Source organism: Pyrus communis, chromosome 10 (assembly GCF_041283825.1).
Source record: "Pyrus communis isolate YQ-2024b chromosome 10, ASM4128382v1, whole genome shotgun sequence".
In the NCBI taxonomy this organism is placed as follows: domain Eukaryota; kingdom Viridiplantae; phylum Streptophyta; class Magnoliopsida; order Rosales; family Rosaceae; genus Pyrus; species Pyrus communis.
Window position 1 is genome coordinate 30272169 of NC_142574.1, and position 14203 is coordinate 30286371.

Sequence of the window (14203 nt, forward strand, 5' to 3'; positions counted from 1 at the left end):
GTAAACGATGGCCCAGGAAACAGTTGGGTTACAACCGTATCATAACGGGCTATGGTACTGTAATCATATGGTGTAACTACAAGCCATGCCCAAACTTTTTCAACCCAATCTGGTTGTTGCATGTTCTTCTTGTTGTCCATTTTTCGATAGCAACTAAGGATGAAGCGCAGAAACTCACTTTATCAACGTGGCATTGCATTATTCAGTCAAAATGCCAAAGTGACGGTGTACTCGCTTCATGTAAATTGCTATCGTTTGGCTGGGCCGACGAGTTGGAATTATTGAGAAACAAGAGCTACTCTACAGCTGGTAAAAACGAGCAATCTACTAACATGACAATCAAAACGCAAATGTATTTACAGGAAACAAAACATCTGAAGTTCCAAATACAGTGGCCAAGAAACCAAACCAGAAAGTCAAGTAAATATGCCACTTCGTCTGATTCATTAGGCAGAGTGATATCGAAAAAATGAGGAAGGTAAACGACTTCAATACAAAATAGCAAGACAAAACTGAAGTACCATAAAATAGCATAACATATCACTAAACTCAAGGTTAAAAAAAGGGAAACAAAACCATTCCCATGATCTGATAGTTTCCTCTAGCCGGTTTAAAAAATGGCGCAGCTACAAAATGCTCGTAAGAACTTTATGCCAACGAAGCAATAAAAGTTAGCTTAACTTCAAATCTGAGTTGATAGCCTTATAATCTCTCGCATTGCAACCATTAGAGACGTAGCCAGGTCTCCCCGTTGTTAGCAATTGTGAAAATCGATTTCAATCTGCAGTCACCAATCAATGATGAATAAATCAGTAACATAAGGGTACGAGATATCCAACGTTATTATGACCAAAAGTCAGACCGCATCATACAACAGGCAATACATGTGAAATATCAATTAGTGACCTCAAGAAGTAAACACATTCATCACAGAACCCACGATTTCAATTCAAGATCAGTAACGAGAAGAGTTCAGAGTGACTCGGGAAATACACGAGTATCCTAACAGAAAGATATATTCTAACATTGTCCAACTTGAGTCTCTACAACAATAAAAACTCCTCCAACATAACACAAGAATGAGTCGAGACTGAATAAACAAAGTGCGGTTCTCATACATTGATCCCCTCTCTCTCAGTTTAATCCAATAATCCATGATAGAAAAACAATGGAATCTAAATCTGAAGAAGAAAGGACTAGAGTTACTCGCCAAGAATTTTTCCTGCAAACTTGCACTGTCTTGTTTGGGTTTAAGTTTAATGACTAAAGCAAACCATTACGTTAATCATCAGGAAGCTTCAACATATTAAAATGTAGACATGATTCGATGAGATTATTAAAATGCTTAAGCCCATAATTATTCAAAATAAGGAAAACTAAAATGATAAGGAACACAAATGCGACACTACAGTACACAATGCAGATAGAAAATTACCCTTCAAGCGGCAACAGCATCAGCCGGCTTATCCTCAACATCATTAGCAGCAACATTCGGCTCAGCACCTTGGCCTTCCTCCGTGGGTGGCTGAACTTGCTCATCCTCGGGCAGTGGTTCCTCCACATAATCATTCTCAAAAGCATCTGGAGGCACCTCATAGATTCTAACTTGGGGCTTCGACGGGTCCTTAACAAGCACATACTTGCCCTCATTTAACTTCATACACAAGTCCACAATCGACTTCACAATCCCCCACATACTGTTTTGGTTGAGATTAATCTGCGAGGCAAACTCCTTGGGCTTGTATCCTACCACAGCCAAAATCACATGGTTAAAGTGATCACGAGGATGAACCCTCGAAACGTAACCCAACTTCATCAAATCGGCACTGGCCAAGAGGGCTTGGGCAGTCCATTTAGCCAACTTGTTGGCATTGTTCTTAAGCTCAGTTGCCAATACAGCACCCCTCTGAGTCTCCAATTTCTGCCTCCAATCGACACCCGAATACTTGGGATCAAACTCATTAAGCGCATTCAGGGTCAAAAACGACCTCTGATTATTCACCTCCATAACACTTTGCACCTCACACCTCGCAACCAGATACATTCCCTCCTCAAGCTTCCACCTTCGGTAGCGATAAGCAACGGCAGCAACCTCCTCTCCTTCGTTTGCAAACGGGTTAGGCTCATCGAATGTGACCTTATTCCCATCCCTAACCAAAACCTGCTGTGAAAAGTTCTGATTGATATAAGCAGCCTCGACACTCAACGAATAAGCTGAATTGATATCATCCTTAGCTTCAGGCAATGGCTCCTGAGATGTCTCGTGAACCGAAAGCAAATCCAATTGCGACCCATCACGTTTATCAAAGAATAATTTGTTCCCAACTTTCTGAACAACAATATCCCAAGAGTAAACTGACCTGGGTGCGCACATAAGAGTCGAGAGAATGGTGTCTGTGGCAAAGACTGTGGCTTTATCCTCGTTTGCGAGGCGGCGGATGACGGGATCGTCAGTGGTGGTGACCTTGAAGAAGTTCCTGTTCTTGAACCGCTCGAGCCGCCTCTCGTTCTTGGGGGTGATTCGATCGACAGAGCGATCGTAGAACTCGAGTCCGCCGCAGAAGAGGAGATCCTCCGGCTCCGGAACCGAAAACGAGAGCTTCGAGAATGTGGAGAAGGGGATCTGTTCGAGCATGTTCCACTCAGGTTGGATATCGACGGAAGATTTGAAAACCGCAGCTTCTCGGCGCGGGGCATTGACGTTGGACCGGTTCATGTTGTACTGGCGGTCACGGCGGGCTCGCTCCTTCTCGGCCTCGCGCTTCTTGGCCTCGACCTCCTCGTCGCGGCGGTGGGGGAGCTGTCGCTGCTGCTGGAACCGCCACTTGGGGCCGAATCTGGGGCGCGGCGGGGGCTTTCCATCGACGAGACGGAACGACGCGTCGTCATCGGCGGAGCCGGGGAACGACTCACCGTTGGAGAAGTCGAAGACGGCGTCGGATGGGTTCTTGGAGCGGGCTGGATTGTTGAAGGTGCGGGTCCAGTCGGCGATCCGGCCGAGCTTCTCGGAGCGGGAGAAGGGGGCGAAGGGGACGTTTTGGGGCAAATTGGAGGTGGTGGTGCTCTCAGGTGGGCCCCACCCGTCGGGGTTGAAAGGGACGCCGCCGACTTCGAAACCTTCGACCATAATTGCTGGATTTGTGAGATTCAGAGGAAGACAGTGGAAGTCGGAAGCTTTACTCCCGATTGGGTTTGGGCTTAAAACCCTAGTGTACGCACTGTTTTTATGCCTTGTGAATTTACTGTTCTGCCACCAGCCGTTATGAATTGTTGGTGTTTCTGGGTCTTGAATCTCGACTAAGGTAGGAGGTTTTTCCTAGTCCAATTATATTTTATTGGGCCTCGCAAAGTTACCGAATATTAAGGGCAGTGTGGAAGTGGCTAAGGTTTTCTCCTAAACCTAAAAGTACCATTGTTTTTTTTTTTTTTTTTTTTAAACGAACGATATCTACTAAGAGAAATAGGAAGATTAAATCTCACAACGGAATAATAATAATATGGTTCAAATTCACCCTTTACGAGAATTAAACCTAAGACCTATCACTTACAAGCGAAAATGAATATCATTAAACCGAAGTACTAAAGCCATCTTCAACCGAAGAAGGGCCAGAGGGCTCGTTTTAGCCCTCTGGCTCTCCAAGAAATTAATATTTTAATGGATAGTGCAGGACCATATCGCTTAGGCCATCTCTAACCGAAGGCTGGCCAGATGGCTCGTTTTAGCCCTCTGGCCATTCAAGAAATTAATATTTTAATGAACAGTGCATGATCATATTTCTTACCATCTCCAACCGAGGGCCATAGGGCTCATTTTAGCCCTGTCACAAAAAACCATCTCCAACCAAGAGTCAAAGGGTCATAGGGTCAAACATAATTTAGTATTTAAAAACTACAACTTAAATTCAAATCCAACGGCTAAGTGACGTAAGCATAACGTTAGCTAGCCGTTGGATTTGAAATTTTTTGGGCTATAAATAGAGTGGATATTGGGCTATAATTCACACACATTTGAATTCAATCTCTTTCAATTCAAGTTTGCAATGAATTCCAACTTTGGATCCTCTTCGGAATCCAACTGAGGGTCCTCATCCAATTCCAAATTGGAAGAAAAATCAGCGCAGATGAGACAAGAAGATGAGGAGTCTGATGAAGAAGATGAAGCATGGCGCAACACACAATATGTGGCAACCATGATGTGTTAGCCAGTTGACGAACAACCTCAATGGGATGGCTCTATTGTTGGTCACTCTTACAAACCACGAAACAGAGCAATGACGCATGCCAATCTGATGAACAACTAGTTCAACCCTAACTCGGTGTACACAGAAGATGATTTTAGATGTTGCTTTCGGATAAAACGTCATGTCTTCGAGCGTTTACTTCGTGATGTTTAGCAGGTCAATCCATATTGTCAACAGAAGCGGGGCAGAGCATGCCACCTTGGTTTCTCACCTCATCAGAAGGTTACTGTTACACTCCGAATGATGGCCTATAGTTCCCCAACTGATTCGATGGATCAAACCTATGGTATGTCTGAGTCTACATGCCTTGATACTCTTGCTGAATTCTGTGACACAATTGTTTAGCTTTACAAAGACAAGTACCTCCGTGAGCCAAATCAAGAAGATCTGGATCGGCTCATTCGCAAAGCTGAAGACCGTGGGTTTCCAGGCATGATAGGATCATCAGCGAACAGGCAAAAAGGTGGAGTCAAGAAAAGTTGGACTCCATCATGATGTCTTGCATCATATTACACAACATGATTGTGGAAGATGATTGAGATGGGTGGTTTGATGAAGAGTCCGATGACGACCAAGACGATCCAAATAGGTCAAGAAGAGCTCATGCAAAAATATATGATGGGCCTAATTTGCCTGTCAATCCAAGAACTGATATTATCTCTTTAAATGAGTACATGAGGCGCTATAGAATGATACGTTCCCGTGCCACAAACAAGTACCTACAACAGGATCTTGTTGCACATCTTTGGGCCAAAAGAAGCATGGAGTAGGTGTTTAAGTTTTATGTTGATAAATATTTTAAAAAATGTTGTTTAAGTTTCATGTTAAATGTTTTATTTTTATGTTGTTTAATGTTATTTAATGTTGTTTAATATTGTTTAATGTTGTTTCGTGTTACTTAATGTTATGTAATGTTTAATGATTTAGGAAGTTATAGGAAGAAAAAAAAGAATTTTTACAATTTTTAAAACAAATTTTGTAAAAAGAAAAAAGAAAAAAAAATTCAAAAATAACGGCTAGCTGATATCAGCTAGTTATTGTTGGTTTTCAAATTCTGGCCCGGCTAGCTCATTTGGGCTGATCGGTTGGCCCTTTGGCCCTTTTTTGTCCAGTGGGGCCTATGAGCCCTTTAGCCTAGCCCTCGATTAGAGTTGGTTTTTAGGACATTTTCGGCCATCTAGACCTTTCGGTTGGAGATGGCCTTACCATCTCCAACCGACGGCCAAACATAGCCCTGTGGCAAAAAACCATCTCCAACCAAGGGCCATAAGGCCAAACATAATTTATTAATTAAATTTAAAAACTACAACTAGGTCAAGAAGGGACCGTGCAAAAATATATGATGGGCCTAATTTGCCTTTGAATCCAATGACTGATAGTATCTCTTTAAATGAGTACATGAGGCGTTATAGGATGATATGTTCCTGTGCCACAAACAAGTATCTACAACATGATCTTGTTGCACATCTTCGGGCCAAAAGAAGCATGGAGCAGGCGTTTAAGTTTTATGTTGTTAAATGTTTTTAAAAATGTTTTTTAAGTTTCATGTTGTTAAATGTTTTTTTTTTATGTTGTGTAATGTTATTTAATGTTGTTTAATATTGTTTAATGTTGTTTCATATTACTTAATGTTATTTAATGTTGTTTAAGGGCTTAGGAAGTTATAGGAAAAAAAAAATAGAATTTTAATTTTAATTTTTTTAATTTTGTAAAAAAAAGAATCAAATATAACGGCTGACGTCAGTTAGCCGTTGCATTCAAATTTGTGGCCCCGCCAGGGGCTGGCTGGGTTGGGCTAGCCGGTTGACCCTTTAGCTCTTTTTTGTCCCTTGGGGCCCATGAGCCCTTTAGCCTGGCCCTTGGTTGGAGACGGTTTTCGGGTTATTTTCGGCCCTCTGGACCCTTCAGTTGGAGATGACCTAAGTGGAACCTCGAAGTACTTTTAAAATGACTGAAATTGTTTTTGTTGGAAATATTTTTGGAACCAATTCTTAGTAAAATGCATCTGAATCCTGATAAAGCGCTTCAAGTACTTTTGGAATTCAAAAATATTTTATCTAAAACACTTGTAGTCATTTTAAAAATACTTTCAAACGAGCCCTAAGTAATTACACAACGTTTGACGCCAAAAATAAAAATAGTAAAAAAACTATAATTGAGAAAACTCTCATGGTTTAATTGGCATCAAGTAAAGTACGAAAATAAAAATTAAATTCACAATTAAAATTATACTGGAAAATCTAATTAACAATTAAAATTCTATTAGAAATTGAAATTTAACAAACAATTAAACGTAAGTAAAATCCTAAACAACTAGGTAGATGTTGGTTACTAGACCAGTTGCCCAAGTTAGTGTTCCCACTTATTAACACGAGCTTCAATCATCTGCCATGTACATTTTCTCACAATACATTGGATGGTTGAGTGTTAATTTCATTAATTTTGTAGTTTCTTTCTTATTCTGAATCACATTAATCAACTTTAATTTTAATTGCGATATTGTAGTGTAGTCTTGTGGATATAAACATAGTCATCAACCTGAAGAGCAATTTTGGTGAGACGATGGGCAACTCCATTAGCTTGTAGATATAAACATAGTCATCAACCTGAAGAGCAATTGGCGAGATGATGGGCAACTCCATTAGCTTGGCGGCGAATGTGGGAAAGTGTGACTCCAGTGCCCGACCTAAGCAAGGCCTTAGCATCTTCTACAATTGGACCAACCATTGTCGAATTAAGAGAAGGCTCCAGCAGCGCCGAAGTGATTTGGAGAGAATCATTCTCAAGAATAAATTTTGAGACCCCTTTCCGTCGTCCAAGCTAACCCCGCACGAACCGGCATAGCTTCAGCCTGCGTAGGGGAGAAAACATTGGCCGACTTTCTGACGAACGCAGCCACAAGGACACCGTATGAGTCTGTGACCACTATTCTTGCACCACAAACTTTAAGGATTCATTCCAGGCTCCATCAAGTTCACTCTGAGACGACCGCTCGGAGGACGGGACCATTTGGCAAGTAGATTAGATATGTTTTAATTTTTGTGAAGCTAGCTGGTGGATTGTTATAGTTTTGACGGCCATCAATCCATTTGAGTTATGTCTTCATAAGACAATACTAATTAAGCTAATTCTGAACCCTAAACCCTAGAATCAAAGACTTTTCATCACCACTAAATCTTAATTAATCAACATTGCTCTAGCTGCTCCATATCGTATCAGAACTATTAATCAAGAATACTAAGGGCTTTCCCACATACACCAGCTGCTCCATAACGTATTAGAATTACACAGATTTTCCTGTCGTATCCACTGTTTCTGCAAATGTCATTCCAGTACAGCCAAACGATGCTCATACTGTCCACACGCACACACACATATAGCAAAATATATTCAGTCAAGAAATAATTAGATTCATGAGGTGTGACTTGCTACAGTACAACTGGGAGAGAGTTTTAACTCGGAACTCAAACACAATAAATATCCATGGTGCTTAATTCTTCTACCTTTTAATTGATGTTTTGATGTAGGAGAGAAATTAGTTCCTTCACATGCAATAAAATCAAAAGAACGGAGCGATGAGCAATCAGGAAATGTGATTGGAGAATTTGTAATTCAAATATCCCTTGTTTTGCAAGTAAGGAATCGATGGTCTAGCATTTTTTATTTTTTTCCGATCCCCATAGCATTGTGATTTTCTTTGTTGTCTACCTGACTATATCTCCTATATATATATTTCCACAGATTCAAATAATTTCTGTCATTAAACTGTACGTAGTAAAAATGGTAACTAAGAAGAAATTATATACATAGAATGCTATAATATATATATATATATATATGTGTGTGTGTGTGTGTGTAGCTCTCATTTGGTGAGTACTCATGCTAACTGAACTTTAAATATATGTAAACATATATATAGAGGCCATAGGACTTGAAAATAAAATCTTCAGATCAACAAACGACATTAGGACTTGTAATTTTGATAAGCTTCAGGCTCATAATTAATTAAGAAGGCCAAATTCAGATCAACAACCGACATTAGGACTTGTACTTCAGTGAAACAGATCATATATTTATAGGTTCAAAATGCACCATCTTGATCGTTCACAAACTTTTTTAGTCTCTTCGATATCCTTGCAGCTACTGAGCCTGGTGCTGCAGACTCTCTAACCTACAGTATATGCGCAGACTATAAAAATGTGTATAATTACAGTACAGTCTAAAAAATTACGATTAATTGTGTGGTTGTTTGCTTAGTTACCTTGGAATGTATTGTGTGAAAAATAGTATCTTCGACAACTGAGAAACTGGCATTAACAATGTCGGCTCCCTCTTCTTGAAGCACTCGAATCGACTCATTGAACATGAACTGGTAATCCAGCCCGGTTATCATCAGAACCTCTAGAGCTGAACCCATTTCATGAATCTCAACCAATGGTGATGAATTTAATCCCTCGGTTATTGCTCCACCACTGCGGCCAAACCCTGCATTACAATGACTGCTCTTCTCGATTCCCATTAGCCTGTCTTTCTTCTCCCTCAACTTCTCCAAGTTTGTCCGTAATTTTTTAATGTAGTTTACAGCATCATCTAGTTGATCCGGCAGCGACGCTTCCTGCAACAATAATCCCATGAACAAAAACACATTTCTGACAAGAAAACATGCCTGTATTAGCATGCCTGTATTAGCATACAAATGTTGTGTCGTTAGATTGTGAGTCTGAATTATCTAATCTTAACAATTACATAAACAGACACGCTGTCTGACAAGAAAACATGATCTTAACAATTACAGTCTAATCTTAACAATTACACACCCACAAAGAAGATTCAGAGAGAGAGAGAGACCCTTGATCGTCGGTGGGGAACAAGAGAATTGAGCTTGGAGAATAGGGCTTTCATTTGATTTCTTCTGTTTTTTTCTATGGTTTTCCTATCAGTTCTAGATGAACTAGGGCACTTCTCCATCAATTTATTCCAAACTAGAAAGATGTCAAACAATATCCACCTGCAAATTGAAATACTTGATGATGATGTACAAATAAAAACAAATATTGGTCTTCAATTTGTGGTATACTGCGCGCCCTTATAATTGAGACGCTCAGCAAGAGGAGAGAAAGAAAGCCAAAGGTGAAAAGCAGTACTCTATCACAAGATGCTACTGGAAAAAGCTTACAGATTTCAGAAGGCAGTAGGACCCTTCCCTCTCGTTTTGTTAGAAGAAAATTTGTCTTATAACCGATTGTTTATAACTTTAAATCTATTTCTCTCATTATATGACATACATATAATTGTATATATAAATGACCACACTTAGAATCTATCATTTAACAAGGTCCCACAAACCCACCATTGTTCTTGACCGGTCATTTGACAAAGGAAAACACATGTATTACTGTGTAATTTTCGGCTTTCACAGTAGTAGAGATGTTTACGAATCAATTAAAAGCTTGATGAAAACGAAATTTAGCAGATTAACTGTTCTTGTAAAAATTCCTTCGTGTTATTGGCAGATTTTACGTGAAACCTAGACCATTTATTTTAAGTTCAAATTGTGCCGATTTTAGTTGTGTGAAAATGATGAGCTGGCATGTCACATTGCACCCTACAACCTAAAGAAAGCGAAATTCCAACGAGTCAATTTCTGCCATACAAACCTTGAACACATGCAAGGGACCCATCTTAAATCATGTAACGTAATGTAGTACATAAATATATAATGCCTCATTCATTTTCTATTCAAAACCTAGTAATTTTAACACTTATTCTTTAACTGCCACCTCTCGTGAGTACAACAACAAAAAACAAGGGTAAAACATTCAATTTGGAGGATATATGATCAAACAAAGAAACCCGAAATCGCCAATCTTAAGAAACAACAAACAGCGAAATTGTTCCTTTTCGTTAATCTTATGAAGTAGCTAGTTAACTAAACTGAGCTTAATTGTTCCTTTTCGTTTTCTCATATTTGAGTTTGCATTCTAAAATTCATAGATAATCCGTACTCCTCATCAACCTTATCGAACTCATATTTGGGTTGGCTATATTCCACTTATCTCTACACGTGCTCGAAGAGGGTCGATCAGGCCAAAGGGATACTATTTCCCTTTTCAATTGGGCATATAAATGTTATACATGTGATGAGGAAACCAATAATTAAAGATGATATCCTGCTGCAACTTTAATCTGCATTCACATATTAAAAAATGGTGTTTTTTTTTTTTTTTTTTTTTCCTTCTTTTCCGACAGAAAACTTCAGGAGCACTATATGATTATCAGGAAACAGTATAACAAAGAAATATTATTCAAAGCAGCTTTAGGTGTAACTACCACATCCATGTATAAGTGGTTGCTGTTTCTTGAGATTTATGAAACTAAAGTTACCGATATCTGTTTACTTTATATTAAATCTGAAAGGAACAAATGAGATGCATAGTCTCTCTAATTCCCATACCACCTGGCCATCGTTGCTTTCTCCATGCACAAAAGGTGGAGACACATTGTCTCTCTTGATCATCTTGTTGTTTGATTTGATCCTTTGAGTGTTCAAATCTTTCTTGCTACGTCGTTTCATTTCTCACCACATATTCGTAACTAGCTATCATATTCTTAACTAAATTATCATAGGGATGATCTTTTTGAAATGCGAATGCCAAGAAGTATCTAGGCTTCACAGTTGATTTTCCTGTAGTAATCATTACAAAACCGAAATAATAGATAAATAACATAAGATTTCTTCACACAAATTACTCGATATGTACGTAATACAATTAAACACATTTTGTGATGCGAACAAGTTTCTTTTTTTACACTTTCAGTGGTTAGATTTATGGTACTAAAACTAGGAAAAGGAAACTCGGATCATTTTTTGGGGATCCCATGATCTCATTTGTTCATTGTATATCATGCGGTCAATTTTTATTATATACTATTCATATTTAATTTTAAATTTTAAAATTTGAAATGATTTCTAACCGCACGATGTACATTAAACGACTGAGATCACGAAATCCCAAGAATTCCTAGAAAAAAAATCATTGCCGGATCCTTTTTTCCAAAACTATGTATCATCACTCAGCTTTTTTTTTTTTTTTTTCGCCCTGAACCCTAACCCTAGTTTTAGAACCAAAATTCCGACCTTTGTAGTCGATAATTTGATCGATTCCATGCATAGTAACCAGATTGTTCCACTATAACAAAACCTGTCAATTTCATTGCCAGTGCTCGTAGACATATTCATTAAAATTAAGCATTATCTTATCTTTCCCCACATCCAAATCAAAATGTTGGCGTAGAACGGCAGAAGATTACACAAAGAGCAAAGAAAAAGTGGTGAATAGTAATTTACCAAACCTTAATTTGCGCACTTCACAAAAATTTCCAAACTCGAACGGCTCTAGTCTCTTTTTCTTCAACAGCTCAGATCTCTTGATCCTCATACTCCAGAGAGTTCTGAAGTGGATCTCATTCTGTTTTGGTAAGTTTGGAGTAGTGCAAAAGGAACAAAAAGGGTCCCCATCCTCGTGGCATCTGCCATGAACTAAAGTTGATTGAATTGGCCGGTCTGCCACTAAAAATAATGACCAAGACTCGTACATAAGCACTTCCACAAAAATATGAAATATAATTAAAACTTTCATATCGGATGTCTATTTTTGCATCACAATTAAGTATTATTCTTTTGATTGGTAGTGACTTTCCAACTTGCCACAAGACTTCATATATCATATGGTAAAAGTCCCTACTGCAGTTCTCCAACCAAGACAATTCATTGGATCAAATATTTGACCATAACTTGGAGGAGCCAATTAGCTGGGTGTTAATGGTCTAGATTCCTCTTTCTTTCCTTTGGGTCCTTTCCTTTGGTACATGTTATGTGTTGGGATTAGGGTGGGAGAAATTTTAGGGTAGTGTTATTTACACATCTATTTTTATTTTATTCACACACCTATTTTTACTTCTTATACATCGTTTTTTTTTTTTTTTTTTTTGCCGTGGATCGAATGAATTGACGAAGATTAATGACAAAAAAGTTAACAAGGGTGTGTGAAAAATGTTAACCATAGTACCGAAACCTTTTAACACGTACAAAAGAACGGAGGTTTGAGAGAGAGGAAGGAGAGACCTAGAGAGGCAGTAATCACTATTTCATTTAACTTTCTTAATGAATCATTACACACAATCTTCAAACTAATATAAATGAATGTAAAAATAAATGTGTATCGAAAATCTGTTGTCACATACGATCTATTATTTTGTATTTGCAACACATATTACATGACTTAAGTTATAAAATATATTTTATCGTTCGTGTCTGATTGAAGTATTCGTATATCAAATTTATTTTCATTTCATAAACGATGGAAGTTTTCCTCAATATTCTTCTCTCACTTCTTTTGTTTCCAAGTTAATCAAGCGGAAATAATATTTGAACTTTATACCTCTTTTAAAAATATACTTAACGAATTTTGTAGTTTACTTTTGTCTTCTTATTGAACTTGAATTCATCAAACTAGTCTGCCATTTGCTAAAGGGCATTTGCTTGCTTTCTCATTGGTTATTCTGGTCAAAAAGGAAGAATTAAGCATTTAAATCACGTCAGTTGGTACTTTATTGGCAAATTACGTCACTTAGATTACGTCACTTATTTTATGGACCACAACTTTCACACTTGCGTTTAGGTAGTTCATAAACGCTAAAAAGACATTTTTAAAAGTAAAACTCTTCATGAATTTTCTATCATTTTTTTTAGATTATACGTTTTCTTATGTTTTTGTTACAATATTTTACTGTTGGCACGAAATTTATGTTGAATTGTGAGGTAGCATTCATAGAGAGGCATTTTGAAAGAGCATTGTACCTCCAAACATGCAGGACACGGCAGCAGGCCTTGTTAAATGCCACAATTGAAAAAAATTAATAAGTCAAGTTTGGGAGAAAAACACATAAATGATTTACCGTCTTGTAATTTTCGGGTCTAATAATATATTACCAGGTATAAGTTTTATTTTAAATAATAATATATAATTAGTTAGAACACTACAAAAAAATATGTTCCATGTAAGTTACCTTAAAAAGACATTTTTAAGAGATAAATATGTTTCATGTAAGTTACTCTAAAATTTTAGATTTCGAGTGGTTAGATTTTTTTGACCAAAAAAAAAAAGTGGTTAGATTTTTATTCAATTGACAAGTCCACTGCATGTGAAAAACTACAAATCATGGCAAGAGATGGGATATTTTTGCTGGTTTGTGCTAATGTTGCTTGTAGCAAGTGGCTTTTATGTTTTTGCAGAAAAGAAAACGTCGAAGGCATGAGAAATTTAAAGTATCACGGATTTAAGTTGAAAGTTATAGGTGGCAAAAATTATAAATAAGAAAGGCCATTCCATGCAATGCATCTAATAAATTTCTGCAATCGAATTTGGTAGCGAAATGTGATTGCTATAAGCGTTTTTGCTTTAAGCACTTTTATTAGAAGCATAACAAATTTTATTGATTAAAAGTGCTTTTAAGATAAGTACAAGAGAAACAATCTAACAATATATCACGTAGTATTATAAGGGGTCTAAGAAAATACTCATGCTCATAGTGTTTCGCTTAGATTCACTTTTGTTACAAGGGAAGTCATTTTTGCACATTCCAGTGATTCTTCTAAAAAAATACTTAAATGTGCTTTTGGAACTTAAAATCAATTTCACCAAAAGCACTTTCAATCATTTCTAAAGCACTTTCAAATGAGTCCTTAAAATTTTCCAGCCAAACGTTGTTAGAAACACATATGGTTAACCTAAAGCACTACGAACATGCCCCAACAGTCTTGCTACACAAGGACAATGTGGTTCTCTCTTTAATTGTCCAAGTTGAGTCCTTGACAATAAAACACACAAGAACATTGTGAGAATTAATGTGAACATGTCCTCTACCTACCCATTTAAAGATCAAAGGGTTCTTTTGCACCA

General features: G+C 37.7%; 2 protein-coding genes across 2 annotated transcripts; both read right to left on the reverse strand.

Annotated features, from left to right (window-relative positions):
* Nucleotides 1–333: 333 nt before the first annotated feature.
* On the reverse strand, nt 334–3323 carry LOC137728709 (eukaryotic translation initiation factor 3 subunit D). Its single transcript, XM_068467451.2, has 2 exons — nt 1436–3323; nt 334–781 (listed from the first exon to the last, which is right to left on the reverse strand). Exon 1 carries the CDS (start codon nt 3125–3127, stop codon nt 1439–1441), a length of 1689 nt encoding a protein of 562 aa, XP_068323552.2. The 5' UTR covers nt 3128–3323; the 3' UTR covers nt 334–781; nt 1436–1438.
* A 4810-nt stretch (nt 3324–8133) lies between these two features.
* On the reverse strand, nt 8134–9467 carry LOC137728710 (transcription factor bHLH162-like). Its single transcript, XM_088677452.1, has 3 exons — nt 9090–9467; nt 8503–8856; nt 8134–8412 (listed from the first exon to the last, which is right to left on the reverse strand). The coding sequence occupies exons 1-3, from the start codon at nt 9207–9209 to the stop codon at nt 8323–8325; spliced, it is 564 nt and encodes a 187-aa protein (XP_088533578.1). The 5' UTR covers nt 9210–9467; the 3' UTR covers nt 8134–8322.
* Nucleotides 9468–14203: the final 4736 nt, after the last annotated feature.